The 25,919-nt window shown below is 50.5% G+C and overlaps 2 protein-coding genes across 3 annotated transcripts in view; both read left to right on the top strand.

Moving 5' to 3' along the window:
* The first annotated feature begins 237 nt into the window (after positions 1-237).
* GOLM2 (golgi membrane protein 2) lies at positions 238-18,621 on the top strand. Of its 2 annotated transcripts, XM_084213373.1 has the most exons (10): positions 238-904; positions 6,542-6,596; positions 7,582-7,684; positions 8,711-8,801; positions 9,649-9,793; positions 10,019-10,099; positions 10,436-10,534; positions 11,135-11,308; positions 14,053-14,220; positions 17,427-18,621. In XM_084213373.1, the coding sequence occupies exons 1-10, from the start codon at positions 578-580 to the stop codon at positions 17,498-17,500; spliced, it is 1,317 nt and encodes a 438-aa protein (XP_084069499.1). In that variant the 5' UTR covers positions 238-577; the 3' UTR covers positions 17,501-18,621. The 2 variants fall into 2 exon arrangements, with proteins under 2 accessions (XP_084069499.1, XP_084069500.1); XM_084213374.1 differs by lacking the exon at positions 14,053-14,220.
* Positions 18,622-23,426: 4,805 nt separating this feature from the next.
* The window catches only part of CTDSPL2 (CTD small phosphatase like 2), a 29,593-nt gene continuing 27,100 nt past the window's right edge, over positions 23,427-25,919 (top strand). The window contains exon 1 of the mRNA XM_084213844.1: positions 23,427-23,530. The gene's annotated coding sequence lies outside the window, so the exon portion shown is untranslated. The remainder of the gene's footprint in view (positions 23,531-25,919) is intronic.

Genomic DNA, 25,919 nt, shown 5'->3' with positions numbered 1-25,919 from the left:
CTGGATCGCTGGCAGTGCCCGAAGCCAGGCTGGACACTGGGGCTGTGCCTGTGAAGCGCCTCCCCGCGCACGGCACGGTGTGACACCGGCAGGTTCTTAACGCCCTTCACCGTGACCGCGCGGGGCTCCGGCCCAGCCGCGCCGCCCGGCACACACCGCCTCAGGGCAGGCGGGGCCCGGCTCTCGCGAGCGCTCCGCGGGCTCCTCTCGCGAGAGCCGCAGGGGGCGGGAGGCGGGCGGGGCGCCGCGGTGGCGGCTCGGCCGGTCGGTCCCGCACGGCCCGGCGGCGGCTCGGGTGGAACCGGCGCCGGCACAGCTCTGCCGGCCACCGCCCGCTCCCCTCGGGTTCTTCCCTCCCGCCGTTCTCTCCCAGCTCCCCTAGCCTGCTCTCCTCAGGGCCTCTTCCCTTCTTCAGCCCCCCACCTCGCCCCCCCTCCCCGCGGACCCCCCCAGTTCCCCCCCGGTCATTCCCTCTAACCCCGCTCAGGATACCCCTTCCCCTCACATCCTCCGCCCGCTCAGGGCCCCCTGAGCGCCTTCCCCGCTACGCCTGAAGCCCCCGCCCGCGGCCTCCCCCATGGTGGGGTTCGGGGCGAACCGCCGGGGCGGCCGCCTGCCCTCGCTGGTGCTCGTGGCGCTGCTGGCCGTGATCGCCGTGCTCGCCTTCCACTGCTGGAACGCGGCGTCGCGGCAGGCCCTGCTGCGGGAGGAGCTGGCCGAGCTGCAGAGCCAGGCCCAGCGCACCGAGGTGGCGCGGGGCCGCCTGGAGCGGCGCAACTCGGACCTGCTGGGCAAGGTGGACTCGCACAGGAAGCAGCTGGAGCAGAAGGAGGCGGACTACAGCCACCTGAGCAGCCAGCTGCAGGCCAGGGACGGCCAGGTGAAGAGGTGCGAGGACGGCAAGGTAAGGGCAGGGGGCGGCGGGGGGTCCCGGTGCCCTGCGGGGCGGCTCAGCCCGGGGCACTGTCCGTCCTCGCCTGCCCAAGGTGTCCCCACGGCTCGGGAGTGAACCGAGGCCCCGAGGCTCAGGTTTGGTGCTGCTGGGACAACTGCAGCTCTCTCTGTTTTCTGAAAACGTCCCCAAAAAGAGCTGGAGATGTCCTGTGAACAATGAAGATCCCTAGAGATCGCTCATTTCCAGACGGCTGTTTCGAATTTACTTATTGTTTTTTAGCTTTCTGTCTCTGCTGAGAATATTTGATCTTTTGTGATCATTCAAGAAACCAGACGCAAAAACTACAGTTTCAAGGGAAATGAAACCAGGGTAGTGTTCACCCTGAGCTTGCCTCTTGGAATGCCTGGTACAGCACACTGATTTTTATGCTGCCAGCGTGTACTTGAGGGGGAAAAAAACCACCTAACAACCCTGCTGCTGACTAACGTGTCATTTTCCTTGGCTTGGAGAAGCCAAGCTCATTGAAAATTCAGCTGGCCCTTTCAGTAGGGGGGGTCTGGGGATTTCTTTTGTTGTGGAAGATGAGTGAATGGTTCAACTTTCACTGTTGTGCTTTCATAACCGTCCTGAACTGGGAAGTTCAAGGGGCTCAGCACACAAGTCCTGCTCAGGGGGCATGTGGGGTGTATTTGCATGCAGGTCATCACTCTGCTCATTGAACACTGTTCTCACAGTGGGATTTATGGAAATGCCACACTCTCCAGGGTTATTGCTGGCTAGGTTTATTTTTCTGGCCCTTTCTTATTGCACATGGGATGAGCAGCCTCAGAAAATGCATTGAGTTGTCACAGAAAAAGCTGAATAGGAACACATCACATTCCAGAGTAACACTTCCTTAAACTGATAAAGTTTGTATTAATGTTTCCTACTGAGCCATTAAAACTAAGCCCTTTGGCTGTTCAGCAAACATATTTTTAATTTTTATTTTTCCTTAGATTGCAATGAAAATTCCAGTTGGATATGACATGGACTCCATGATCTTAAAGGTGTTTTCCAGCCTCAGTGATTCTAAAGCAGTTGGGGTTTAGCCAAGATACTTCCCCTTCTGTCTGCAAAAGCGCAGTCAGCTTGTTTGGTGTGTTAGTGTCACTGCCTGTGGGTGTAAAACTCCCCTGGCAAGTTTCAGGTAGCTGGCAGGCACAGTTCAGGAAGGATTTCTTCCTGGAAGGGGTGCTCAGGCACTGGAACTGCCCAGGGAGGTTTGGAGTCCCCATCCCTGGAGGTGTTTAGGGAATTCCTGGATGTGGCTCTCAGTGCTCTAGGCTGTGACAAGGGGATCAAGCACAAGTTGGGCTGGATGGTCTGGGAGGGCTTTTCCAGCCTCAGGGATTCTGGGATCAGTTACTGGGCTGCATGACAAGGGGTGCTTTTAATGCAAGGAACTGGTATTTTGGAAATCTGTGGTGTGTTCCTGTAGGACACCAGGAGAGGAGATGCAGGTCTGAGCTGGGCGGTGCAGCACTGGTTACTGGAGCCACGGGGCACAACCAGCTGCTGCTGGCTGCCCCTGCCTGCCCACCCCTCTGCTGTTCCCTGAGATCTGCCTGGGCTTTGGACCCTCTGAGTGTGACCCTGCACAGGGCAGAGCCAGAGGGCAGCAAGAGAAAGCTGCCCAGTAAACCTGCCAAATTAAATTTAGTGTTAATTGCCTGCCGTGTGTGCTGTGAGTCTTCCTCCTTTGTTCCAGAAGCTGTCAGTTAAGGCCGTGTGAGCTCGTAGCTTTTGAACATCCTCTCTCTTGTGTTCAAAATGTTCAGAGTGCCCTAAGAGGCCAGAAGAGCAAGATTTTATCAAAAACCAGTTGCTGGCCTTTTTTTCCTCCCATGTAAGCCACTATCTTTTCTCAGAGGCAACCATGTTTATTTTTTTCCTAAAACCCTTTAAATGACTTTTTTTAAGGACTGCTGCTTCTGCGAGAGTAGTGAGTAAAGCTTTGTTTTAGAGAATGAAAGTCTGTCACAAGGAAACAGTAGTAGATATAAAGTGTCTGACCAAAAAAGGCTTGAATAATAATATTTTCCTCTTAAAATAGATTTTGACAAGTCTGTCTGACCAAACTGCTAATTACCTGTGATCTTAGTCCGTTTGTGAAATGCAGGAGCTGAAATAAAACCCCAGCATTGGTATCAAGTGATCACAACAAATTCAGGCTCATTTTAAGGAAAACTCATTTGAAGAGTCCTGGTGTCAGTTGTGCTTTGTGCTCCTTTGTCCTCAGCTGAGGTTCTTTGCCTTGTGGTCACATAAATCAAGTGCCTTTCCCAGTGCTGAGGCAACCCCGGTTTCTGCAGCAGCCTGCTCTTGGCTCAGGGATTTCTGGAGTCAAGGCCAAACCCTTGGCTCTCCCCTCTGTTCCCTGCTTGTGGAATGAGCCCGTCACACTGCACAGGGTGATGTTTGCTTTTGGGAGCAAATATGGGAGTGTGACCCAGTGTCTTGTGTTTAAAAAGAAGCAGGAAAACATGAATTCTTGGGAATTCTTCCCTCCTGTGGTGAGCTCCTGAGGGTCTGTTGGAGCTGGAACAAGCAAGGAGGTCTCTTTTGAGGCACCCTGTGAGAGGCAGGCAGGGGTAATGCCTACTGTGGAGTTTGGGCAGGTGCTGCATGCACAGGTAGCACCAGCTCCCTGGTATTCCATGGGTTTTTGGCAGCATGCCGTTGGGGTTGGGGTTTTTCCATAGCTTAGTGCATCCCTGTGCCGTGAGCGCAGTGACACGAGGGACTGGCAGCAGTCCCGGGTGGAGAGCTTCCAGGTGGCAGGTGCCCAGCATGCACAGAGCACCTCTCATTCCCTGCTACTGCTGGCTGTGCCAGCTGTGCAACGCTGCCCTGCCCTTACCTGCTGCCCAGAAGTGCTTGGGATGAACTGTTTAGTCAAACATCCCCAGCAGCAGCTGGGTCTGTTCTTTGTTGCCAAAACTTGGTAACTCCCTGGTTTGCAAAGCTGTAGCTTGACAGCAGCAATGTGGAGTTGTTACATGGCAAGATTCACAACTCAGGATTCACTGGAGGGTTGCCACATGACCATGCATAGGATTTCTGGTGGGTTTTTTTCCTGTGCAGGGCTCACTGGGCTGCAGAGGGTTTATTTTCCAAGCGCTTGGAAAGGCCCTGAGGAGCCCCTGAGAGCTCAGCGATACAAATAGGTCTAGACCAAAGGAGGATGGGGCCCAGGAAGAGCTGGACCTGCGCCATGGCTCATGGATTGTGGGTTTTGCATGTGTAGGTGGAACAGATCCCATGAATCATAAAAAAGCTTCCTCCTTTTCTGTCCTTCAGATGAGGGACATTTGCTGTCAGCTGAGCTGGTTTGGATATAAATTCTGTCACTTCTCTCTGAAACTCAAAATCACTAAAAGGAAAGATTGTGTGATAAAAGTGCTGCACATTCCCATGCAGCTCCTGCTCACAGACGGCAGCCCTCCCCCCGCCAGGCACATGGTTATGGGATCAGCAAGAGCCAGTGGGAAGGGTTTGTGTATGAGGAATTCTCATAGATGAGGGTCTGAAAATAGACCCCGCTACTTCTCAGGATCTCCTTTGTTCACAGATTTATTGGGTTCTGGGAAACAACTGCATTAGAGTGGAATACAGGAAAATATGATTCTTGCCTGTAGTTTTGCAAGAGGGGGAGATACTTGTTCATTCACACAGCAAGTCAGTGGGCGTACCTGCTCCCCTGTCCCCTGTTGGAAGGGGAGCTGGCACGGTGGGTGCCCAGTGGATGGAGAGGCTTGGTGGTGACTTGTGTCTTCTGCTTCCCTGTGTGTCCCCACTCCAGAGCCAGTTGTGCATTTGAAGTGAAGCTCTACAAATCCTACCCAGGCTGGCCCTGATGAGATGATGCTTTGTCCATCCTGTGAGGGGGCCTTGAATGCCTCAGTGGGCAGAGCATGAGACAAACGTGGCTCTGACGTGCCAGGAGGCTCCTTGAGTGTCCCTTTGGGGAGTAATTTTGTCCCTCTTTCAGAACACTGTGGTCAGAGGGCTCAGGTTACCTAAAGATCACATTCCTGGTGGAATTAATAAATGCTGACAGATTAACTGTGGAGCTGGACTTTTCGGTTATGTTCCAGGTTTTGGAGAAAATATGTTCAAGGCCATTTTGTTTATTTTGCTGTTTTTTCTACTATGTCCCTAGAATTTTCCAGTTCTGCTTGCTTTCTTTTTTGGGGAAAAGCCTTGTGAAGCAGTGCTGTGTCGTGTCATAGGTGGGAGCCGTGGTGGTGCCTCTCCAGGCCCTAGAACCATCTTGGCTTTTGTTTTGGACATGGGTCAGGATTTGCCTGTGCTCCAGGGGTGAGGCAGGGTCTTGCAGTGCCCTGCTGGCAGGGACAGCCAGGATCCTGCAGGCTAGCACAAAAGCTCTGCTGCCCAAGGAGCCTCTCTGTGTGCCCAGAGCTGTGGGATGTTCTGTGTGCACTGTGCTGCAGGAAAGCACCCTCTCTGCAGTTCCTGCATGGCTGGAGGGCCAAGGCAGGAATGCCTGATCATACCCACGCTGGGCAGAGGGATCAGCCTCAGAGTGCTTTTGTAACAAGAAAACCACAAGGGGAAATACATTTAAATAATGAAGAATTTGATAAAAGGGAAGGCTCAGGTGCAGGGAAGTCCTAAAGACAGGGCAGATGTGTTTTGGGGTTTTTTGACAGGAAAGAGAGGCGACTGACACAGACACTTCAGGGACTGTGGGGGGAACTGAAACAGGCCCTGTGTCCCCCTGTATGTTCCACCATGTCCTGGCCAAGTGGTTGGGCTGGCACTGCAGTGTGCTGTTCCCAGAGGTGATGCTGACCTTGTCACCCACGGCTGACAGCCCTGCTCAGCACCTCCCTGCAGTTACCCTTTGTATCATTGTGGAATTGCAACAAAAACGGCCACAGCACCTGAGGTGCCTGAGGGCAGGCAAGGGTTTTTACCTGCTTTCTCAGAATATTCCACACATTAATCTTTCTCTTCATTCCTGCTGGTTTTTGTCTTTATGTAATGACAAAACAAAGCATCTTTACTTCAGGGCTTTGTGTATGTGCATTTCTTACTTATTGTAGCTATTTTTTTCCTTACTAAAAATGCCAAATTAAAGCTGTTGTTGTTTACTGGTGTAAGATACTCTCTCAAAATAGAATGTGTGTTAGGGTGTTAGATAGCAACACATAAAAGATCTATTTAAATATAACTATTCTATTAGATCATATATCTTAGGTAACAATTGGTTTTGCTGTTGATGCTGTATTTATTTTTATCCACCTGTGCTTTGACTTTGGCTGTTTACTGTCCCTCTTGCAATATCAGGATGCAGCATGTTTATTTTAGTCAAGGCAATCTAGTTTTTTGATATAAATACGTTCTGGAATTAAAAGTTAAGCCTTTGTTAGCAAAGCCTGAACACAGTGTTTAGTTTGGTGATGTCACTTACACTCCCTAAATACACATTTCTTAGATTTACAGGAACTTTGTGCACGTCACTCTGATAATCCTGTCCATACGGTGCTTCACCAAGCAAACAGACACACCTGAATTTTCACAGCCCAAACCCTCCCCAGGCTGCTGGTCACCTGTATTTATCCAACCTTTTCTTCCTTCCAGATGAAGCTGCAGAACAACATCTCGTATCAGATGGCAGACATACATCGGCTAAAGGGTGAGGGATTCATGGCCAAACTCATTTGGCAGGCTGAAGTTGTGCATTTTAACTGCCCAGGTGCTGCTGAATGCAATATAAATGAAGGATCTGGTGATGCTGGAACTTGTAATTTCACATTTCTCCTAATGCAGAATCTCATTGTGTTTGTTACCTGGTGTAGGTAAGTGCAGAGCTGGCTCTCACTTTGCTGCAGAAAGGATGTGTGTTCTGGCACTGCTGAGTTACAAGACAGTAGAATCATTTCCATGGCCAAACACACAGTTTAGTAGAGTTTGAGCAGAAACACTGTGATGGTTATGCTGGGTTAGAAAAAGGTCCAGGACACATCTCTGCAGTTCTGTACAGACATGATTATAATGCCTGGGGTGTTGGTGTACTCAGAACACTTCACAGTGAGCCAGAACGTGATCAGATCTGAACATGGCTGCACACAACACACATGGGCCCTGCCTGTATCCATGTAGCTGCGGCTTAAAATAGTAGGGAGCTTCATTATTCCTAGCCTGAGGAGCAGGGAGAGCTGCTAGAGCAGTTGTGAAGACAGGAAATTTGTGTTGGCTTTACGGGTAGCAGAAAGGTGCCTCCTTTTGTACACTCATTGCCACAAACAGTGTTTGAGCATCCTGCCTGGAGTCACCTGGCAGCGCTTCCGTGTTACTCAGAGTGACAGAACCATTCAGGAAATTATGGACATTTCCAGCAGATAGGTGAAATAGCGTTGTGCAAGGTTTCTGAATGCAAAGGTGCAGAATCACTTAGGGAGATTGGAATAGTATCAGAAGAATTAGTCTCTAATTCATGCTGCCATCTGGCATACATGAGTAAAGTGGCATCTTCTTCAAGTCGGTTTAAGAATCTTTAAAGTATGTCTAGACATGAAACTTGAGTAATTTCTTACTTAGCAATATTGGAAATTGTACCTGCCATGGGGCATTTTTTCTTACCTTTCTGTATTCATGTTGGTTTTGCTCTTTTGGCCCAGAACAACTGGCAGAGTTACGGCAGGAGTTCATCCGCCAGGAAGATCAGCTGCACGAGTACAAGAAGAACAACACGTACCTGACAAGGAGGCTGGAGTATGACAGGTGTGTCCTCAGGAGTGTTGGTAGCTGCAGGCTGGTGTGTGTGAGGGAGACCTGTATTTACTAAAATGTGCTAATTAATCTCGTGTCTGCTAATCATAAAACACAAGTGTGCTCGCTTGGCGATGCACCTGAGCTGACTGTTTGACTTTCAAGTTCTTTGTGGTGTTGTAGTCCTTCCCCCAACGTGAGGTAGGAGCTAAGGAGAATCTTGACTTAGTGGAATCGTTCTGCATTTTTAAGTCAATGTATTTTTTATAACATGGAGATTTAGTTCATGAAGGAGTCTAAAGGACAAGTCCTGTGTCACCAGTGTTGTTAATTGCTGCCTTTCTAGCAGTGTAGTTTCATTTGTTTCAGATGAAGCTGAAAGCACCTTGTGTAGATTGAAATTTTTAATTGACTTCAGCCCTTTCAGTTGATGATAGAGGAACAGGGAGAACAAATACTCCTGCTTTGAAGAGTGAGGAAAACTTAACTCTTGAGAAAGTGTTTGAAACTTCTACATACATAAAGTTCTGTGGTATGCTGGGAGTTTGTGGGACGTGGGAGTTTTGGTGATTGGGCTGATGTGTGGCTAGCTGGGGAAGTTGAGGCAGCTGGATGTGTATTCAGATGGTGTTATTTGAGTTGGGAGCAGTAACTGATAGTGGCACTCGTGCACCTTCTCTGTTGACAGCCAGGAGAGACACGTTGCTTTCCCAGCGGAATTAATATTTGTGGACAGATTAACTGTGCAGCTTGACCTTTTGGTTGCATTCCAGCTTCTGGAGGAAGTATATTCAAGGCCATTCTCTTTATTTTACTGTTTTCTCGGCTCTGTGCCTGTTTTTCTCCAGCTCTGCTTTCTTACTGTATTCAGTCCATTCCCACTCCATATACATGCCAGGGCCAGGCTTCTTGAACAGACTATTCTGGTTATAGCTCAGGTTTGGCTTTTTGTGCCACTTCATATTTTCCCCCTTATTTTATTTGTGGGAGAGCAGATCCAACAAATGAAGTGTAACTAATGGTGTGTTTCACCTCAAGCCTGCAGTGTGGGCAGCAGATCAAGGAAATGAGACTGCAGCATGAAGAGAACATCAAGAAATTAATGGACCAAATTGCTCGGGAACAAAAGGTAATGCCAAAAAAGTTTGTGTTGAATGAGAAGAGCCCAAAGCCTGCTGTTTGCCTCAGAGATGTGGAGGCTTGGGACATTTCTTCCCTAACTTTGTGGTCAGGATCCCCCTGAGCAGCCCTAAGTGGGTGTTAGTGTAAGAAATCTGCCTGCTGTCTCACCCAGTGGACTGAGCTCAAAGCTGAGGCCAAATTCTTTGCTGTGCTCCAGCCTTGCTCCATGATGTCATTGCTGAGGATTTCAGTTGTTGCCTGTAACATGGATATCTCTGTTCAGCTCTCCAGGGTGGGATCTGTGTTCTCACAGCCTTACCCAGGTCACTGCAGAGGGAGCCTGAGCTCTGCCGAGGCATGAGGTGCTAATGTGATGCAAATTGTGATGGTACTGGAATGGTATCAAGGGTGTGATTACATCAAGCAGGCTGCCAGCAGAATTTGGGCCTCTTTCCTGCAAACAGATGCTTAAAATTTTGTTTCCTTACTTCATCTATAAACATCTCAAATAAAAGGGCAGACTGAGAGCAGGTTTGTCACATCTTCTCTTACAGTCTAGAATTGTTTCAAGGCTTTGACCTGAGGCTTTAAGGCTTACCTTAACCTGTTTTTGTTGTGCTTAACACCTCTCTGTGGCAGTAGAAATGTCTTGCAGATGTGCTGTGTTGAACATTTTCTGTCCAGCTGTGTTTCCAGGGTCCAGCTTTGTGCATAGAGTGCTCTGCTCTTTGCTTTGGTGATCACTGAATTCATAAATGCAGTTTTGCTGACCCAAAGTAATCTTGAATTTGAGGATGTTTATTTTGTAATTTCCAGGGAAGTGTTTAATGTTGTCTCCTTATTTTTTCTAACAGGCCACACAAAAAGTTCAGTCTAGTAAAGACACTGCAGTCAGCCCCAGCAATGGTGACCAGGCAATACCTGAGACCGTGGCAGAGGTGGAAGATAAAAACATAGTGAAGAATGAGGAGCCTTCAGAACAGGGTGCAAATGGCAAAGGTATTTCCTTTTCTGCGCATTTGTGATAGAGAATGGGCCAGTTGGGTTGCATCCTCTGCCAGCCTCCAGACTGTGCATTTCTCTGAAGGAGAAAAAGCAATTGTTTGGCTCAGGTACATTGATTAGCTGCAGTGATTGTTCTAAATTAGAGCCTTCCACAAGAGGGAAATTCACAGTTCAGACTGGAGGGTTAGTAAGGCAGAATATCTTTTTCTTGTCTTGCAGAGAAAATCAAGCCAGGAGGAGATGCAGGCATGCCTGAAATAGAAGATAATGACCCTGCTAAAGCTGAAGATACTCCCACTGGTTAGGAGAAATACTCTTCATTCTTTCACATTTGGGTTTTGGTGATGTGGATGTTGTGTGTGAACACCATGTGGTACACAGTGAGTGCAGACTTAAAATCTCTCTGTGGTAATAAAATTCAAGTGGGGTGTAAAATCAGATCATTTCAACTGTGCCTTAGAGGTTTGAAATCTCCAAATGGAATGTTTTAGATAATGCCCTTCCTGAAATCTTACCTTTTGTATTTTCATTAAGGAAATTATAAAAAAAATAGAAGTTTACAGGGTTGTTAGACAAGACCAGGTAAATAGTGTGCTTGTTTCATGTTAATGCTTTTGTCCCTGTGTTCTGTTTTAGCTTTAAAGAGGCCACTTATTTCAGCTCCGAAAAGTGAAGGTCATCAGCCTGTTATCAATCTTCCAACTGAACAGCCCCATGCTCCAAACCTGGCACCAGGTAAAATTCCTGTTTGCAGCTGATGGGACAATATTTTGGTTACAAGAAGAAAACTAAGGATCAATTTCTGCAGGATCCAAGGCTGTGTTTTTTACCTGGCTGAGGCACTTGGGCTGCTATTCTATGATCTCTTCTTGTACCCTCCAAACCAATCATTTCTGAGCCTTCTGACCAATCACAGCTAAATTAGAGTTAGAAATTTGAAAGATAAGTGCTTCAAGTGGACAGAGTAATTTAAATGCGTGTTCCTCCTTAGGGTATGAATTAGGGCTGCACCACCCCCTCAGGGGTTGGTTGTTGATCTCTTGCTAGCCACAATCAGATGTTCCTGTCACCTGCTCAGTGTCCTCCTGTCCTTGGGAGCAGCTCACTTGAGGGTGACATGGGGAAGGTTTAGGATGTGAAAACTTAAAGTCCTGCAGTGAAAGGGTTTGGAGGAATTGCAGTTAGAAGAGAGACAAACCCAAAGAAAATTAACTCTGTGTTTGATCAAGTCACTTCAAGGTTAGAGAATATCAGGTGATGCCTGCCCTGCAGGTGGCTTGTTCCAATCCTGTCTTGCTAAAATTCCGAGTGTAACTTCCCATTTCAACGTCGTAGGTCTGCCCAGTGACAGCGATGGAAACGCTGACATTGCCAAGCAGATCCCTCCAAATTCTCTCCAGCACTTGAATTTTGAAGAAAATGTGGAAACCCAGAAAGAGCACAAGGTTGAGCCAGACCAGCTAAAAATCCCAAAGAGCCGAGTTAGTGACTTGCAGAAGATTAAGCAAAGTAAGTTGGCCAATATCACACACTTGAATATATTAAAAAAATCTCTTCATTTTTAATCTGTGTAAGTACCTGTCTGGAAAATGGGGACCATTGCGGAGGGTGGCTTCGGAGAGGGAGCCTGAGAAGGAATATAATGTGTTCATGGAATATAGTGTGTTCATGTCACATGTACATGTGTTCGTGTACATTCAGTGATTTTAAAAAGTTATTTCCTTGTCAGAATTAAGGATGTTTTGGAAATTACTTCACGGTTAAATTGGTTAAATCAGAACTTTGATATATGCAGGATGCTGAGTTACTCATTTTATTACTTGACTTCAGTACACTTTTTGGACAATATTGTAGGAATTCAGTCAAAACTGAGAAAACTTCGGTTGTTTTAATATCACTTACAGAACTTGGTGATGGAGCAGGGACAAGTGTATTACAAATTGTCACAGAATCTGGGCAGGCCTGGCTTCCACTCTGTGTGTCCTGAGGTGTGCAAGGCTTGTTATATTATCAGAGCAGCTTCTGGAAGAAACTTCTGGAGTGAGAGCTTCTCATTTCAGTGGTTGGGTTTGTTAATGGATTGTCTCTCTTCCCTGGTCATGGATTATATGATGGGGGGTAGGTGGAACTGGGAAGGAAATGTCTCCTTTGTAGGCTGTGAGGGGGTACTCAAGAGTCAGGAATTGTCCCCACTTAGTCTCTTCTCTTTGCTCCTTCATATCTGGAATAACTCCTGTTGTAGGTTTTAATGGTGCAGTGAGGGAGAGAGTTTATCATGGGAGGAAATAGCTAATCCAGGTTTGTGTAAGGGTCTGTCCTGATGGTCAGTGGCTGTTCAGAGAGGTCCACTGGTGACAAACTCACCCCTGGCATGGAGGAGCCCAGCTGTGGCACAGCTCTGCAGCTCCCACCGTGGGCAGCAGCCTGGCTGGTGTTGGTGACTGAAGGCTGTGAAGTAGAGGGTGCAGAGTGGGACTGTTCAGCCTGGAGGAGAGAAGAGCCTGGGGACACCTTAGAGTGCCTAAAGGGGCTCCAGGAGAGCTGGAGAGGGACTAGGACAAGGGATGGAGGGACAGGACACAGGGAGTGGCTTCCCCTGCCAGAGGGCAGGGATGGATGGGATGTTGGGAAGGAATTGTTCCCTGGCAGGGTGACAGGGGCTGGGATAGAATTCCCAGAGCAGCTGTGGCTGCCCCTGGATCTGTGGAAGTGTCCAAAGCCAGGTTGGATGTGGCTTGGAGCACCTGGGACAGTGGGAGGTATCCCTGCCCATGGCAGGAGTGGCACTGGGTGGGCTCACCAGACTGACTGTGCTCCCTGAGCTCAGTCTGTAGCCTTTGTGGGCCTGCTGCATTTCCTGGGATCTCTTCATCAACTTCAACCTTTCCTTCTGTCAACCTGAATTCATTCAGTGCTTGTTTGTCAAAGTGTCTCTGGCTACCCACAGGCTGGTTTTGCTGGAAGTTGGGTACATGCCCTTGTCTTCCATGGCTCAGTTTGGGTTTAACATGTGCAAATCCCACTGTCCTACCTGGGTTTTGTGTATAATGCAGTATCAAAAATACCAACAGGATCACTCCATTAGACACGAACAGGCAATGAATAATGTATGGCACTTTGGATTTCTAAACAGATCGTGGGTGTTTCTCTTACTTGTTTTATGAAAATACCTGAAACTAGTGTTCCTGTACGTTTGAGCTATGCTAGGTGTGATTCTGCTGCTTTTCCCCATACAGAGAAGCAGGATGGTACTGCTTCTGTCCTGGTTTTTACAGACACATTGTTTAGGGAATAATTTTACTTCTACATCTGTCCATTTTTAATCTTGATGTTGAAATAATTCTCCAGTTTTACTTCTCCATTAGTTGCTTGCTCTGGGAATCATCACCTGCCCTGGCAGCCTTGGTGCCCAGTGTGTAAGACTTGTATCACAATTTAATCCCATTTTTCCCATTTGTACACAGTCTTCCAGGCCAGTGACCTCTGCAGACTCAGAGCTGCTTCCCTCCAGCACTAGGCTGGAGATCTCCCTGTATCCCATTAAACACCAGCTCTGAGCTGACATCACACCAGTAATCTCTCACCGTGTGCCTGGGTGCTTGCCTGCTCATTCAGTATTTCCAGCTGATTCCCATTTTTTTCGTGCATTGTTTCAGGATCTGAAACCACTCTTAATTTTTTTGTTGGGAGATGAAAATACTGGATTTGGGACATTTTGGAAACAGTTAAAGCTTGCTAGGGTAGCAAAGTGTAAAGCCAGCTAGAGTTTCCAGGCCGAGCAGCGAGGGCAGGCCTGTGCTGGGCTCGCTCCCGTGCCAGCAGGGCACCCTCTGCAGGCCCTGCTGGGCACTAGGGCAGCGTTGGCTGCCTCCAGGGTGTGCAAAATGCCAGGCCTCAGCAAAAGCGGCTACTGACCCTTCCAAGAGTGAGTGCTCTTGTGCTTTTTGAGGAATCTTGTATTGGTGCCTGTGGGCAGTCCAAGGCAGAGCTGTTTGGGTGCTCGCTCAGCCCGTCCTGTGGAGGGAGGAGTGTGGGACAGTCAGGTGTCATGAGGGTGACACGGAGGTGTCGCCTGCACCGAGGTGCTCCACGAGCCCTCTTCAACCCCTGCCCCAGCCCTCTCCCTTCTCCCCCTTTCTCTCCAGCTGGATCTACCACAGACCCTGACTGCCTCCACCTGCCATCTGCTCTCGTGTAGGATCTCCCTGTTTCTTTCCTCTCTGCTGCTGACTCACTCCTTTCCTACTCCACAGGCCGGTTCTTTGATGAGAATGAATCCCCTGTGGACCCACAGCAGGGTTCTAAACTGGCAGATTATAATGGGGATGATGGGAACGTGGGTGAGTACGAGGCAGACAAACAGGCCGAGCTGGCTTACAATGAGGAAGAGGATGGTGATGGTGGAGAAGAAGACGTCCAAGGTGAGCTTGGGCCTTACCTCCATCCCATTGTGATAAATCCATGCTGAGTTCCTTGTTGAATTTGTGTAAAGCCTCTCTGGTTTAGCTGATCACAAATTGCTCAGACAAAACAAACAAGCTTGAAATTTGGTCTCACTCTCTGTGGGACAGTAACAATGCAAGTCTTGAGAGAGAGGGTTTTGGCACCTTACTGCAGTTGTCTATAGCTCCTGCTAAGAAAAGCAAGACTCTAAATTCCAGACATGGTTTTACCCAAACCCCCAGCTCTGGCCCTTGGCTGGGAGGGCTTTGGGCCTTCACATTCCTAAATTGTCAAGTAGAGGAATGAAGTGGTTCAACTCCTGCTCTTGTCACACCTGCCTGGAGCTGGTGTGCGGTGAGGCCTCAGGTGGTGATTCCAGGTGTCACTTTTGTGCATTATACACAGATTCAACAGGCTTGTGGTGTTCTGCTAACCCACCTCGGAGCTCGTGATCCAGTGCTGCCTAACACCTGTGTGTGCATGGCCATTCCCTGTCCTGCATGCAGCTCCTGCATCGCCTCCCTCGCTTGCCTCTGCCTTGTCTGCCTTCTCCATCCAGCTCTTGGGGGATATTTGGGACAGGCCTGCATGTCTGTAGGGTGAGAATGTTGGGTAAACGCAGAGAGTATTTCCAGTTAAATGGAAGTGTAAAATAAAGGGGGGGTGGAAATAGGAAATGGGACAAAAATCCTACAGGCCCTCTGATTTTGACCCTCATAATATAAGTTATATAACTTAATAAGTTTTTAGCTGGAGGTTTTTCAGGCACTCTATTTAACTGGCATCTAAGCAAAATGAATGGGCAAAGCCAGTAGAAAGCAGCTGACTGTGTGAGCATGCAGCTAAGTGCAGAGTCAGCAGGCTAGGCTGGACTGGCCGTTTGAAACTCGTGCACCAGTGAAGGAATAGGATGGACCAGAACCTTTGGCAATTGATTAACTTATTAATGGACTGCAGTGCCTGCTGCTCCAGCTGCAGGCTGTTGTGTGCCCCTTGTGCTCAGGACTCGCAGGGGTTTGTGTCACACCTGCCCCTCTGGCGGGTCTCTGGGCTGGCAGCTGCACAAAGGCACAGGGCCATGTAGAGCAGCCTGGTCCAGTAGCGGGTGTCCCTTCCCATGGCACTTTCCTGGCACAGCCATGCCCCTGGTGGTGCTGGCCTGCTGTGGGCAGGGAGTGCAGGGTCTCCTGTGTGTCCCTGAGCCCTCAGTGGGTCCTGCCCAGCTCCTCGCTGCAGTAGTTCCTTACCTGGGCTTCAGGATGCAACTCTGGAGGTTGTAACTGCAGCTGAGTCTGTGCTGGCTGGTGCCATCTGCCTCGCTCAGTGCAGGTGCTCTGGACAGCCCTTGCTGTGAAGAAATGTTCCCACTATCCAACCTGACCCTCCCCTGGCACAGCCTGAGGCCATTTCCTCTTGTCCTGTCCCTTGTTCCCTGGGAGCAGAGCCAGACCGTAGGTGGCTGCCACACGGTGCAGGGATGCAGCACCCTGTCCCTGTCCCCATCCCACAGAGCTCTCATTGCCCCTCAGTGCTGCTCCCTCAGTGGGAGTACCTGGCTGTGGAGTCTTCATGAGGGAGCTGGTGGCTCAGGCAGTGGGGGTGCCATGAACAGCTGCAGTGACAAGGGCAGCATTCCCCAGTGCCACTTGGGAAAGGGTGGCTGTGATACAGCTCTAAGTGGTGGGAAAATGTTACACCCCAGAGACTGGGCTTGTGTAACTTGCAGTGTGAGTGGTCTTCGAAAAAGCAGCTCTGACTGACAGTGACCCCATCAAATCATTTCCCTTCCAGGCGGGGTCCCTGCAAGGTCCCAGCTCCGGTGGCCTGGAATTTGAACTTGGGGAAGGTCCTTCTGCTGATGAAGCCCTCTTTGTCTCTGTATAGACAGACTGGATTAAGAGCTCGTAGGGTTAAAGGGTGACTTCTGGAAGCTTCTTCCCAAGGGATGGTCTGAGCAGATGTGTTACTACCTCAAACCACATTTCCCAGGCTTTGTTCTGTTGTTCCTTAATAACTTGTCGTGATGGCTTGAGCTGTGATCTGTGTGGCTGGTAGAGCTTCTAGGAGCAATATTCCAGAAAAAGTGGCTGCTTCAGGCTTTATACTGACATGTCTGCAGGGCAGGAGAGGGCAGAATGGGGGCTTTGAAGGGAGGGTGGTTATAATTGTTTAGGGAGGGGAAAAAAGGAATGAGAATTTCTGTCTAAAAACTGTCAGGTAAACATCACCCAGGTCTGCATCAGGCTGAACAAAGGCTGTGGCATGTGCTACAAAGCCACTGGATTCCACATGGTTTCTCTTGCCTCTAGGAATGTGCAGGCTTAGATTGAAATTATCCAGGGGAAATAGCTGATTTGGGGAATGTACCTTGGGGCAGGACAGTGCCCAGCCTGGTTCCTCCCCTCAGGCACCTGCAGAAGGGCAAGGGGATGTTTGAAGGTGGCAGCTTCTAAAATGTCTGTTAGTGGTAGCTGGATGGTGGAGGGGGGGTAACTCCAGGACATCCAGGTGCTGTGGTGGCACTTTCTTACAGAACAAACCTGTGTCATGCAGGTGAACTCCAGCCTTTTGCTGCTGGAGCAGCCCCTCAGGCCCCTGCCTGGCTCCTGGGGTGCTGGGTGTGAAGGTGTGGAGAGCTCCAGGTGGAGCTGGGAGAGCTCAACTTGGATTTCCTTTGCTGTGAACAAGAGTCTTTCCTGATAGAAAGGAATAGCTCTGAGGTGCAGGAAAAGCTTATTAGTTGGAACAAATGGAACTTGTAGGGTTTTTCACTTTTTGAGGGAAGGAGGCCCTTGTTAAGGAAGGGGTCCCAGTGACTTCCCTGTGCTAGTCCCGGAGGTTCTCACCCTCTGTGAATGGTGTCAGCTCTGGGACTTGGAGCAGGAGCTGGGTTTTAGTGGAGGAGTTTGAAAGCTTGATAGGCAGTCTCATCCCAGCAGCTGATGTGACAGTGCTGCAGTGTCTGCAGTCAGGCAGTCTGTGAGGCGGGGCTGCCCTGCAGCCAGAGATCCTCCTGGAGCACTCACAGCTGGGCTGGGCACATCCTCTCACAGCCCTGGCCAGCTCAGGGCTGTGCCCTTAGCAGCATGTCCTGGCAACTGTACTTCAGTATTTTTTCAGCGATACCGCATCAGATCTGATTCGAGCATTTTAATCGTGATCTAATTGCAATCTGTAATTGCAGATGATGAGGAGCGAGACCTGCAGAACGACCTGGGGGACTACGGCAAGTCCCGCCTCAGCGAGGGGGTGCTGTAGGCCCCGGGCACAGAGAGCTCAACCCAGGAACCTGAGGTGCTGCAAAACTGGACCTGTTTTACTCCAGTGTCTCCTGCTTCCAGAGAAGCTGAGGATCAAGTGCCGAGAATGCTCAGCAGCAGGAGGAGAGGACCCCCTCTGTACATATGTACATATTTGTACTGTTGCAGGTTGTATTAAACCCACATCTTTGCTGTTACATGGAGCTGGTTACTCAGCCTGGTCCTTACCTGTAATAATCTCTACACTTAAACCCAGTCTATAAACACAGGCTGAAGTGTTTCTGCCACTTAGAACACTTGGAACCTAGAGAACTTGTACAGTTTGTACCTGATGTAACAAAGCCACTGTGGAAGCCGTGTACAGCCAATAACTCCTTTTCTACAGTCCCGCCTGTGTGGCAGAACTGCTGTTCCTGAGTGCTGGGGTTTGTACAGCAGTGATAATGGAATGTCAGAGGGACTGGGAACTGAATGGTTCAATAACTGCTCCTTCCTCACTGCAACCCAGCATCACATCCCACTGAACTCCTGTACAGAGACCACATCTCATAGCTAGAGCTGCAAATCTGTAGTAGGACTTGAATAATTCGATACATCCCAAAAAAGCTGTGCAACTAATAGCTCAGTTTAAAAGGTGATATAAATAATTTGCAGCTTGTAGGAAATCTTTGTGTTAAAGAGGGTAAGTGTGTCAGTGAGACACATCTCCAGCAGCTGTGACAGCCCCTCGATGGAAGGACCAGCCTTTGCCCAGGTAAACACGCTGTGGGTGCTGGTGTGCTGTCCCAGAGTGTCCATCCCAGCTCCAGCCACTCCAGTTCATTTCCAGTTCGATGCCCTGATCCTGAATACCCAGCACACCCCTTGGTTTGGTTTTCTCCATCAGATCTGTAAGTCAGACCCTTTTCTGTATTCTGTATTCACTTTCAGAATTGATGGGGATGATTCAGTTGCTCTGCAGTGGTGGGAATGAAGGGGATTGTCCCCCCTGCTCCCCCAAGGGCTCCTGTGGACACAGGTTGATTGCCCTGGTGAGGGTGATTGAACTCATCCCTGTGCTCTGGTGCTGGGCTGAAGTAATGGGTCAGGTTTGCTCCTTGCCAGCTCAATGAACCTCTTAAATAAAGTTCAATGCTTGTACAATTATGTTATGGGTTTTTAAGATAGTTTATTATTTCTTCAAGTGTCAACGACAAAAAAAATTCCCCCAGTTTCTGCGTTTAAAAAGTAGAACTCCATCTCAGCGCCTGGAGAGGACACTCCACCTCAGTGTCCTGGTTCCAGCTGAACCCCAATTCTCCAAAGTTGTGCAGCATCACATGGCACAGCTTGGGGAGACCTCTAAAGAGAGAGCTACTTCTGAAATGTTGACATGAAACCATTCTGTACTCACAGCTTCAGCTGCTTTTCCCTTCCCTGCCCGTCAACAGGACCATCCCTCTTGTGCTCCTGTGCTCCTCCTCCTCTGCCTTTTCTTTTTATGCATTCCATGTTTTCTCTTTATTTCTTCTTTTTATCTGAGTGATTACTCTGCTTTGCCCTTGTGCAGCCACACCTGGAGTATTGTGTTCAATCCTGGGCTCCACAGCTCAGGAAAGACAAGGGGCTACTGGTGAGGGTCCAGGAGGCCCCCAAGATGATGAGGGGTCTGGAGCACCGTTCCAAGCAGGAGATGCAGAGTCATGGGCTCACAGCTGCCCCTGCAGCTGGGCTGTGCAGCACCCCCAGGCTCAGGGACAGACAAACCAGCTCAGGTTTGTTTTGAAATGCTGTTCCAACATCCCTGTGCCGTTTGTGTGCAGCCGGCTCCCGTTGCCATGGCAATGGCAGCACAGACAACGCCGACAGATCTCGAGCAGCTGCTTCCCTCAGCACCCAGCAAGACTGGGAATCAAACTGGCTCTCACATTCCAGGCCCACAGCAGAAACCAACAAAGCCTCTTCCCACCACGGACAGCCCACATTTTAACCAGCATGCCCAGGTAGCCCCAGCAGCACACCCAGTCCTGGGTCCGAGGCTCCAGTTCTAAATCCCTTTGGATCCACGTGGCAGTGCATTTCAGACAAGGAGCTGAGATCTGACTGCCAAGGCTGAGGATGAGTTCAGGCAGTGTCAGAAATGCAGGCACCTCCACCCAACAGCCAGAGAAACAACTCCAGTTACTCCAGCCAGTCCTAGCTGCCCAGTTTTGGAGGTTTTCAGCAAACAGACTCTGCCAAGTCACATGGCGCCCACAAAAACAACGAATCACTGGTGAACCCATTTTAATTTCAAAATGGGGAAAACCCAGCTGATGGGCAGGATGTTGCCAAAAGGTCAAACCCAGTTCTGGATGAAACAAACCCTCATATTTTTCAGCATTTTAATAGCCATGAAGAGCTGAACATACTTTGAAGTGACAAGAAACAAACAGACATGAGATAATGGTTTGTGGGTTTTATTAAATGCTGTCATTTTACATTTTCATACATCCAACCCAGCAACAGTGGAAAATCCAAAGCCTGCAGGACAGAAGAGCTGGTGAGTGAATGTTCTGCAGTAGTACATGCAGAAAGTACAAAAGATTTTCATCTCTATAAATCTATTGACTGCCCCTGTTCACAGTTTGCACACTAGACTGAACAAACTCATTCATGTGGTGGTTTGGAGGGCCTGAACTCTCAGCAGGACCCATTTCCCTATACACACACATCTCTGAAGAAATTCTCTATCTGAAAACTTTCTCCTTTATCCCTATTAAGGAGAATTTCTACAAGCCATAAATGTCAGCTGCAATCCTTGCTCCAGGAGATACATGGAGCTTTCAGTAACCTGGCACCCAAGTAGGGCACTCCCAGCTGAAGTACCCCGGGACCCTTCCTTGAGGAGAGTGACCAAAATACTTGATTTAGTCAAATCTTGCTGCTATGAACTAGAAAATGTGAGATTAGGCACTTTATGTGGAGGAGCAGTGTCCTGCTGCTCCAGCTGGCTCCAGCACTGAGACCAGATTTCTGTAGTTTAAGCAAAACAGGAAAACAAACCCACAAAACCAACCGGGGCCATCTCTCCCTATTTATGAGAGTGCAGTGGAATTTTCAAGCCAGCCAGAAACAGAGTAATGATATTTATGCCTGAACATTTTTATGCCCATACAGAAACCATAATACTCCAACTCCTGAACCTATATGAAACCCTTTGTAGCCACACTGGGATTACTGGGATGGATAATCCACAGTTCAGCTTCCCAAAGCCGGGTTTGACTACTGGTGGCAGTGCATTTCCATCCCTGGAGGAATGTCTCACGCCACTCTCCAGTGCTGCACTGTGCCAGATCAAACACAAGGCTCATTCCCGTGTGTTTCTGCGGGCTTTGGGAGCAGATGAATCCCTGGTGCTGTCAGCTGGAGTGTCTGCAGTCAGAACAGCGAGTCTGGAGCTGCTCCTGGGCAGCCAGATTGGCTCCCAGACGCCAGGGATGGAGCAGCAGCACAGCCTGGGAGCTGCTTCTCTCTTAACTCTGGTCAGCTATCTGATGGAACTGATCCCCCTCCAGAAAGGCAACAGGGACAGCAAATACTGGAAATGGGCAATAGTAACATATAAACCCAAAGAAGACTCCTGAATTTGCTGAGAAGTGCCCGATGCTGAAGTTAAACTGAAAGTAGAACTGGAATAAACCCCACCCAGCCCTGAGCTGCAGATGCTGCAAAAGCTTGTTCCACATGAGCTCTGCACCATCAGAGAGCTCACTCTGGAGCATGTCAGTTTATATGGTGTATAAACTCAGAGCTAAGGGCTCTGCACGGCTCAGGGGACAGAGTTGGGAGGAAATGCTAAGCCCTGAGGAGCGGCCTTCCAGGAGCAGTCGGGATCCCAGTGTAGGAATGGGCAGTGGTCTGACAAGTGCACATTTCCCCTTCAGTGTCTGTGAAGTGAAGCAAACGAGCTCCTCCGGTGTCTCAGGAGCCCAGATCCTCTGGCCAGGGGAAGCCCACTGCTGCCAGCTCAGCCTTTTCTTTGGCCCAAACACACATTTGAGCTCCATGTGCCAGCACAGGGTTTTTACACTGCCCACACAGGGCTGAGGCTGTGCTCCGTGGGGAGCAGGGTACAGCAGGGGACCTCTGGACTCCTCCCTGCACAGCAACACCATCAGCAAGATGATTTTCCACATTCCCTTTCCTGCCAGTCCTGCCCCTTCTCCCTAATTCAGCACCAGGGAACTCGAGGAGAGCACAAAGCACTGTGAAAAACAAATTGTGATACCCTGTTACACAAAAACAGGCAGTTCTCTTTGCCATAAAGATCAGTTTGAGTCACATGTTTAATCTCTTGTAGTGTTTTTTGGCATGCTGGTGCTCACACAAATACCTGCTTGCTTTGAATCTTACTGGATCAGATCCTCTGGCCGCTTGTTTCATTTTAATTACATGGCTTGAGAGAGTCTTTCCACCCACCATTTCCCAAAACTCCCACTTTCTAAGTACCAGTGACTGTCCTTTTGGGGTAACAGTGTGAGACATCACACAGTTATCCTGCCATACAGGTTCCTCCTCAGGGACTGCCAAACCATCTTAACGAGGCTCTAACATGCCCAAACTAACCTTTTTCATAGCTGATCATTCACAAAATATTCACAAGAAATACTTGAATGGTCTAAAGGAATATGGTTCCCTGTTCTGAATGAGTTTCCACTGCCTTCCTACAACCTCTTTTCTATAGTAAAATTAGCTTTATAGTGTCTTCTGTTAAAGACAGACTAGTAGAGTCCAGTGGCAAAATTCTAAAACAAATCTTGGCTTCACAGCAGCAGATGTACTTCGCTTTAACAAGCCAATGAATATTTTAGGTGACTAGAGAGCTGGGACTTCTATAATCTGATCCACGTTCAAAAGCTAAGCAGGGAGTCAACAGGAACCAGGAAACACAACACCCGCGTAAGTTTCTTCACTGCTAAATTAGAGGATGCCAGATACTCCTGTAAAAACCTTCCACTCTGGGCAGTACCTTGAGATGTTACCCTGTCATAACACAGGGAACCTGAGAACTGATTTCTGTTACAAAGACTGGTAAGTAAAAGTGATCATCAAGAGAAAAATTAAGATATCCAAGTTCAGTAGCACTGAGATGAGAAATGTAACCTCACTACATGCTGCTGTACTGCAAGAGATGGCCAAGCTGCTTCATTAAGCCCTTTAAATAGTAAAGCACGCACCATCCTCAGCATTTCCCACACAAAGAGGCTGCCTAGAAAAAAAAACAGAAAGCGGAAATAAAACTTCACAACACACTCCACAGGCGACTTAAAACAGCAACCGAAACCGCAAGCCAGCGCTGCCCGACGCTTGGGGAATGGGACGGAGGGCGAGCCGGCAGGGCCGGGCCGGGAGCCGGGGAGCGCCCGGCGGTGCCCAGGGGAGCGCGGGGAGAGAGCGGCCGGAGCCGCGGCCGGCGCGGGGCTGCGCTGCCCGCCCCTCCGTCCGTCCGTCCGTCCGTCCGTGGCAAGTGCTGCCCGGCGCTGCCGCAGCTCCCGGGGAGCGCCGGCAGGGCCGGGGGCCGCGGGCAGGGCCGGGGGCCGCGGGCAGGGCCGGGACTCGCTCCCGCTCGCGCCCCCGCCGTCCCCTCAGAGCTCCCCCTCTCCTCTCCCCTCACCTCCCGGCGCGGCGCCTCGGCCCGGCCCGGTGCCAGGACACCGGAGCGGCCGCGCCTCCTCCGCCGAGGCCCCGCGGGCGCCGGGCGCTGCTCTCGGTCCCGCTGCCGCCGGCTCCGGCGCCGCCGCCGCGCCAGGCCCCGTTCCCTCCTTCCCGGCCTGCCCCGGCCCGGCCCCCTCCCCCGGCCGGGCGCGCCTGCGCGGCGGCCCCGCTGCCATCCGGGTCCCTCGGTGCGGTGCAGCGGGTCGGTAGGCGGGAAATGGCGACTGAGCGCTGAGCGCCGAGCGCCCGGAGCGCGGACCCGCCGCCGCCGCCCGCCCCCTCCGCCCGTCCGGCCGCCCGCCCGCCCGCAGCGCGGCCCCGCGGCGCCGCTCCCCGGCCCCCGCTCCCGCAGGTGAGTGACGCGGCGGACCCGCGCGGGTCCCAGCCCGGGATCAGGTGGGGGCGCGGGGTGGCCGCTCCGAGTGACCGGCGGGATGTCCCCTCGGGGCCTGCCCGCGACGGGCCCGCTGCCCGCGGACGCGCCGCGTCCTCCCCGCTCGCCCCCCGCGGCCGCCGCGGAGCCCCGGGCGAGCCCCGGCCGCAGCCCTGGCGGGCCGGCCCTGCCGCGGGGAGCGGCGGAGCGGTGTCACCCCGCCTGACACCCCCCGCCCGCCCCTCCAGGCCGAGGCCTGCGGCGGGTCCCGCCCGCCCGGCCCGTCCCGCGCCCCGGGGCCGGGCCGGAGCCGCAGCGCTGCGGGCGCATCGCGGGCCGTGCCCGCGCGGGTCCCGCGCAGGACGCGCCTGTTGCTGGCGGTGTTGTCGCCGCCGGGGCGGCAGCGCCGGACGCGCCTGTCAGCGGCCCCGGGGGCAGCGGGACGGGCTCGGCGGGGGCGGCCGCCCCGGCGGGTGCCGGGCTCCGCGCTGCCCGGGCTGGGCTCCCGGCGGCGGCTCCGGGGATGTCAGCGCGGCGGGGCGCGGGGGACGCCAACTTTGTCGCCGTCACCGGCGGGGGCGGCGGCCGCGCCGGCACCGTGCGGGACCCCCGCCGTCCGGGGCCGTTATTGGCATTCCCGGTCCCTGCTGGGAACGCGGCGGAAGGAATTAGCATGCTGCATACCACATTGATTATCTGCTCGCTCGGTGTTACTGGAGAGCACTGTACGAGCCTGTTGCTCAATTTTATGGTACTTAAGAGCGCTCGAGAGGACAGGTCTGGCTGTTTGTGTGAGGCTGTTTGGGTGAGCTCGAGCCTTAGTCTGTCCAGGGCACTTCGTTCTCTGCGGTGACAGTTGTGATGCTTTTTCTGGTCCCAAGCCTATTGTTTCTTGGAGGGATTTTCCATCGTCTTCCAGATGCTTATGGTGCACTTTTAAAAGTAACTTCGAGTTTGTCGTTATTGTCTTTGCCTTTGTTGATATGTTTCCACTGTTAGAGTAGCCCGTGAAGAGGATCTCTAAGTATAACTATTACTCTGTTGCCTTGGGCAAGTGACAACCTCTTTTGCCGTTTCTCCATGAGTAAAATGGGGATAATAATACCTTGGAGAGTTGTTACAAGAAGTAGTTAATGTTTGTAGAGGACTTAAAAGACCTAAGTGTTATTAATTAAGCCCCATGACACATTAAGGTAAGAGTTAGCGAGCCAGGTTTGCACATGGATGAACTGAGGCAGGAAGAGATTATGATTTAGCCAGAGTAACGTCCTGGATCTGTGACAATAGCAGAAAACAAGTTGTAACTACTTCATGCTGTAGGCACAAGGGAGCCGTTCTGGATAACAGATAGGATTCCGAGATTACTTGCCCCTCCCTCACCCCCCCCTCCCAATTTCAGGCTTTTCTACTTTAGGAGGTTCTGCCTGTGTGACTTCCAGTTGACTGGATAGCTCCAAGGACACTTATGGCTTGCCCACTTAAAAGTGTTTCAGCAGTTTTCATAACAAGATATATGTTCTAGGATGCAAGCCAAATCCAGACTTAAATTCCATGAAACATTCTCCTCTTTTCCCCTGAAAACATCGTGTGGAACTTAGTTTTGATCCTGTTCCAGTCAGTGCAGTGTGCACCAAAGCTGACATTCCTGTTCCATCAAAGTTCTTTATTAAAGAAAAATTCCCCTGTCAGTCTGCCCTGGAGATTGAATGGGACAGTTGGATCGTTTTTCTAAGGATGTAAACATTCCACGTATGCTGGGGCCGTGCGTGCATTTCATAATTGAAAGGTGCCTTTCCATCCCCAGCCTTGCACCCCTTCCAGGGTGGTCATTCCCCAGCACAAGGATGTGACGCTGTCAGAGGCTCGCTAGCATTAAGCAGTTAAAAAACCAGAAAAAGTTGTTGGAATTCAAAAGGAAACTGAGTCTTCACCTTCCCAAGTTTTTCCATACTGCATTGGCTCTTCTTTGATCTCTTGTAATGCCGTGGGGTTGACACCAACGGAAATCGTGTTTGCAGGAGGCTTTGGGAATCACATATGCTCTTTTGACAGGTTTCTGTGCACATATTTCATTCCTGTGGAAGAAGCTTTTCCACAGGTGTAAGGGGAAGAACAACTTGGGGCATTTGCACATTTTTGTAAAAACCGTTCTGAAAGTCAGGCTGAACAGTTTTGGCAAGAACTTGCAAGAAAAGCTTGAGCAGGGGGTTGCACAAGAGAAACTTGAGGCGTTCCCTTCCTACCTCAGCCATTCTGGGAGTCTGTAAAAGCAGGATGCACGAAGCAGGGCTGGAATTTGACATAAATTTAAAATTCCCGTGTATTTCTAGACATGTGTGCGCTCTGAGAGGAGCTTGAGACTTCTTGC

This window comes from Fringilla coelebs, assembly GCF_963513975.1.
Source record: "Fringilla coelebs genome assembly, chromosome: 12".
In the NCBI taxonomy this organism is placed as follows: Eukaryota; Metazoa; Chordata; class Aves; order Passeriformes; family Fringillidae; genus Fringilla; species Fringilla coelebs.
The sequence above is the reverse complement of the archived record's forward strand: the minus strand, read 5'-3'. Positions and strand labels throughout refer to the sequence as shown.